At 48.8% G+C, this 5,049-nt stretch overlaps 1 protein-coding gene across 7 annotated transcripts in view; it reads right to left on the reverse strand.

The window, feature by feature from the left end:
- Positions 1-490: 490 nt before the first annotated feature.
- Positions 491-5,049, reverse strand: part of NLGN4X (neuroligin 4 X-linked) — a 247,268-nt gene continuing 242,709 nt past the window's right edge. For 5 of the 7 annotated variants that reach the window (XM_039839640.1, XM_039839638.1, XM_039839636.1 and 2 more), the window contains one exon: positions 1,142-1,991. In XM_039839640.1, coding sequence (XP_039695574.1) covers positions 1,142-1,991 — 850 coding nt within the window. Of the gene's footprint in view, positions 1,992-5,049 lie in introns of all 7 variants that reach the window. The other 2 variants (XM_039839641.1, XM_039839634.1) reach the window with 1 other exon arrangement.

Raw genomic sequence — 5,049 nt, forward strand, 5'->3', positions numbered from 1 at the left:
CGCATCTCCGATCCCACGGGGCTGTCCACGGGCTCCGCTCTGGGGATCCGTGTTCGTGTTGCGACTCCATGAAGGCAGAACACACAGGAAAAAAAAAAAAAAAGAAGAAGAAAATGAAAGGTCCCTAAAAGAACAGTCTCCTAAGAATGCCGTCGCATGCACGTGTGCATCCTGGAAACGGGGGACAGCCCGGTCACACAGGCGGTCCCGGTGCCCCGTGTGACATCACGTCCTGCTACAAATGATACGCGATACAGAAGCCCATGTCTTCCTTTTCCACGAGTAATTAAGAAAGGCCCCCCGTGTCCTAGAGGGAACAGAGGTGCTATGACTAATGCATATAGCTATTTATATACGTACAGACCACAATCTTGCTATAAGCTCTTTGAAACTGAAAACACCAATAAAAGCTGTTTTGTTCTGTTCTCTGTGTGTGTGTGTGTGTGTGTGTGTGCGCGTGTGTTTAAATTCACAGCCATATATATACATCTTTTTGTTGGTTTTTTTTTTTTCGTACAAAGTTTCTTAAACACAGTTCAGGCTGGCAAAAGATCTCTTCGCACAGAGCTATACGTACGTTACTGCATAGCCAGTTCTTTTATTTTAATAATAAAATTTCGCTTTTCTTTCTCGCTGGATCACAGCTGCATCTGCTGGGTAAAAGCCCACACACACTGTCTTCACTCAAGGAGAGCCATCTGTCGTATGGCACGTAAAGAACTTTTGTTTTTTTATTTTTTGATATTCTGTTTAAAAAAAAAAAAAAGACATTACGTGTCCCTGGCGAAGTTCCAGAAGGGTCAGCTCCCGCTGTCACGCTGGGAACGCCCAGGTGCGTGAAAGGGCGATGTCCTCGTTTCGGTCCACGCCCGCTGGGGTGGCGGCTACGCTCCAGGGGTATCGTGACAGCAACATGTCCGTTTCACATTTCGTCAGGGTCCGAAGTCGCTCCTGTCGCACGGGAAGCGCCAAGGCGCTGGGTCCGCAGAGACACGATGGCCGACCTTGCGCGCCCCGTCTGTCCAAGGTCCGCGGGCGGGGAAAACGTCCCTCGGGGGAGATGCTGCTTCCTCCGCTCTCTTCTCTCTTCCGTGGATGTCGCTGTCGGAGGGACCGAGGGGAGGGGGAGGGGCCCGCGAAGCTATACCCTGGTGGTCGAATGTCCGTGCGGTAAATTCGTACTGTTCTGTCCCCCGCTGAAGGTGTTGAACGTGTGTAGGGGCTGCATCCCCGTCAGCGTGTTCGGGATCATGGTGATGGTGTTGGGAGTCATGAGTGGGATGTCATCCGGGGAGCGCCGCAGCGTGAGCGTGTAGTCGGGCGGGCAGGTGAGCCTGAGCGTGTCGTGCGCCTGCAGGGACTCGCACTCGTGGTCACGCTCCAGCTGCTTCATCTGCAGCGACATGATCTCCTCGTTCTGCATGTGGGCGATGTCGTTCGTCGTGTTCCTCTGGGGACTGGGGCGCCTGTGCGTCTCGTGGCGTCTCTTGTCCTTCTTGTAGTACAGCGCGGCGAAGGCCAGGATGTTGAGGAAGAGCAAGGACGCGCCCACGGCGATGGTGACGCTCAGCTCCGTGGAGTAGTCCCGTTTGGTTTCGATGAGGACGGTGGTGTCCTCGGGCCCCGTTTTATGAGGATCCTTGGCGTTCTTGGGGTTGTTGGCCGGCGTGATGGCCGGCCGCTTGGTCGTGGGCCAGATCTTGGCGGGAGACCGCCGGGTTCCGTAGGGGAATGACGTCATGTCGGGGGGAGGGACCTTGGTGGTCGTCGACACGTACTGGAATATCTCGTTGAGGTTGTGCAGGTGAGGGACGAGCTCCAGCCAGAAGGCCACCTTGGTGGCGCGGTAGTGATCTCGCACGCGGGGCTTCAGGCCGATGTGCAGGTACAGCTGGTCTTTCGGGTTGTACTTGGACCAGGCCACCTCCTCGAAGCGGTTGGGTTTCGTGTGGATGAACTTGGTGTCCTGAGGGACGGGCTGGTTAGGGTCGCTGGGGACAGAGGGAAGGAAAACAGACAGAAAGAAGGTCACACGGGCGTGCACGTTTCACGAGGGAATCTTAAAACAGGAAACGGGGACCTGTTTCTTAGCACGGGTTTGTCATCGGCGTGCGCCAAACGCCGAAGCAGCAACAGGTCATTCTGCGTCACGAAATCCCACCTCCCCTGTCTTATAACCTCAGATGGAAGGATCCAGAGCACGTCCTCGGCTGCACTGTGATGCAGCTGCCTCTACCCTCTGCTCACACCCCAGGATGCTGGTGGACCAGATGGTCCTCCGGGAAGATCTCAAGTCTACAGACATCACCAGGCGTCGTACAGGATGCAAATGCCATCGCTGACCAGCAGGCGCTCTGTCTGCTAACGGAGGGAAAGCCTTTTGCCCCCACTCTGAGCCCGTCTCCGTGGTATGAAGCTCCGCGGCTTCTCACAGCAGTGAGATCTCGAACCCTTTCTCAAGCCTCTCTTGAACGTATGATCTCCCTCGTCTATAGAGGAGATGAGCACATTGGGACCGGAACCGAGTGGCGAACGTGAAACAATCAATCGCTTCAAAATTCCTGGCCTGCAGTTAAGAGCGCAGTAAGGGTGACACACTTCTGCCGATATACCGATTAGAATACGTAGAATGTGGTCACAGAGGGAAGACTACAAAGGACTATATGCCCGCAGTGTACTTACTATATGTAGTAGTACATCTTGTGCAAAAGTATATTACATGCCACCGTATATACTCGTATGCTACCTACTGTACATATACTAATGTGCATGCACTTCACACCCATATAGTATACTATCTACTCTATATAGTCTATGTTTATAAAACTATCTGTATAGAACGGTATATAAAGCATATGGTATACCGCATACCATAATACATAGTCAATGATAGTGTGAATACGTATATAATTTGTACTGTATATCACAGTATATCTTGTATACTGTATCCAAGTGTGATATGTCGGCATGATTATATATACGGCATCCAAGGAAACGTTTCACCTCTTAAAGGAATGCACGCTAATTTCAAATAACATGATAGGTGCTACCGCCACGAGCTTTCTTTCTTATTTATGTGCTCGTTTATAAACATTAATGTATTTACAGATAATCTGCTTCTGGGTTTCGGTCAAGATGGCAGGCTTGTGAAGGAGCGGTCCCAACCGCCTGCGAATTCACGGGGCTTCAAATAAAGAAGAGAAAGAACATCGTAGCGCTGCTTAGAAAGAGAATTTAGCCTGGCAGGAGTTTTAGTCCACATGAGGCTGGGTTTTAGCAGAAAGTTCAATCGTACGAGGGGAAAAAAAAAATCTGCTTTTTATTTCTTTTTTTAAAAAGTGTTGTATTCAATGACAACACCTCATGTTTCGTCGACTCGAGTTTTCTAAATTAAAATTTTGAAAAATCCTTATTTCCCTGGAATCTGCCATGGACACAGCGATCATTGACCTTTACGGTCTTGAGGCAATGGGAGGTCATGAGAATGGATCGCGACCCATTTTGCGTTCATCAGATTTCACTGAATTGGGTCTGTCAGCTGCGTGGGCCTCTTACTGAGGGCAGGGTATCATGGGAGGTATGTTCCGTTCGTGTTGGATTTTAGGCTGCTTTGGATGGAATTCTATGTCTATTTGAAAGGTAAAGAAACACATTTATTTTTGTCCTCAAAGAACAGAGCACAGGATTTTCGAAATCCAGGTAAGTAAGCTTTAGCCCGATAGAGTCTATCTAAGTTTCTCGGAGGTGCCCAGTCAGAAGCCTGAAACCAAGTACAACACACAAGGCTCGTGAAAACCCATCATTTTAGCTTGCCAAACGCTCCGCAGACAGTAACATCCCTAAGTGGGATATCTGTGTCTTGTTTTTCCTAGAGTTCACCGCAGCACACGACATGTTTTAATTCCCATGAGTAAAATTAAAGAGGATAATGATTAAGGAGAGGAAGTAACAGACACATCTTTTCTCTCCCAAGTAAGAGCCTGAATCTATACTTCCATTCACCTTCCCCAACCCCTAACACAGACAATTTCAACTGTCATTTTTTTTTTTTTTTTGAGATACCATCTTGACAGTGAAGAGTTAACTGTGTTTCTAAGGTCTTGTGGCTCACTTTCTTGGCTGGCGATAGGTAAGACGATTTCCTTAAACGTGTCGGCGAACTCTGATAGGCTCCTTTCGGGGGCATAGGGCCCTCCTTGTTCCTAAAACAAAGCAGTAGGTGACTATTCGTTATCGGATCTCTAGGAAGAAAACTAGCACATGCCACGAGAATGACTGTGTCCAGGGAAATCTGTGCAACAGATAGAGATGTTCATTCACTCGGCTTAAAATGCTTTTGGCAATAAAGGTCATTTTTAAAACCAGAGTTCACTCATGCTGCCACTCCTTAAATCCCCACTTCCTGCAAAGGTTTAGCAAAGGTTTAATGTAAAGTAATCAGAGGATGCCAGCAAATTCAAAAGCACACATGGCATTGCAGCAAACTCCAGGTCTAAGGGCTTCTACCGTACCTATCCCAAGCTCTCAAGAACAAAGAAAAATACTGAAATAAATGGTAGCGTCACTGCAGATAATGCATGTTGGTTTATTAGCCATGATGGAGCAAACGTGCCATCTGTGAACTCGAACAGCTTCATCCAAGGCCTTCGCTATGTAACGCAAAAGGTGGCTGCTTCAAGCTCTTTTCAGTGCCACGTCTTCTCGAGAGACCCCATTCTGACGTTTTCACCCACCTCTTTTACCAGAATGCCAACGGAACTGGTTTTCGCCCGGTGAGCACCTGGATTCCTCTGGCTGATCAGGACCACGTCCTTCCTTCCTATTCCCAAAGAGATTTTACGGGACACAGACGTCCATCCTTTATCACTGTGTGTAAACCCTGGAATTAGTTTCCATTCTTCCTTGACATTACTTGTCCCTGAGCAATAGTCCCTTCGTCAGCCTTATTTCTTTGCTACTCCTGAATGGTCTGGCCTTAACTGTCCTTTTCCAACATTGTTTTGGTTTAGGCTTTCCCTCCTTCCTTCCCTCCTTCCTTCCCTCCTTCCC

The sequence above is a fragment of the Pteropus medius genome, unplaced genomic scaffold (genome assembly GCF_902729225.1).
Source record: "Pteropus medius unplaced genomic scaffold, Ma_sr-lr_union100, whole genome shotgun sequence".
Taxonomy (NCBI): Eukaryota; Metazoa; Chordata; class Mammalia; order Chiroptera; family Pteropodidae; genus Pteropus; species Pteropus medius.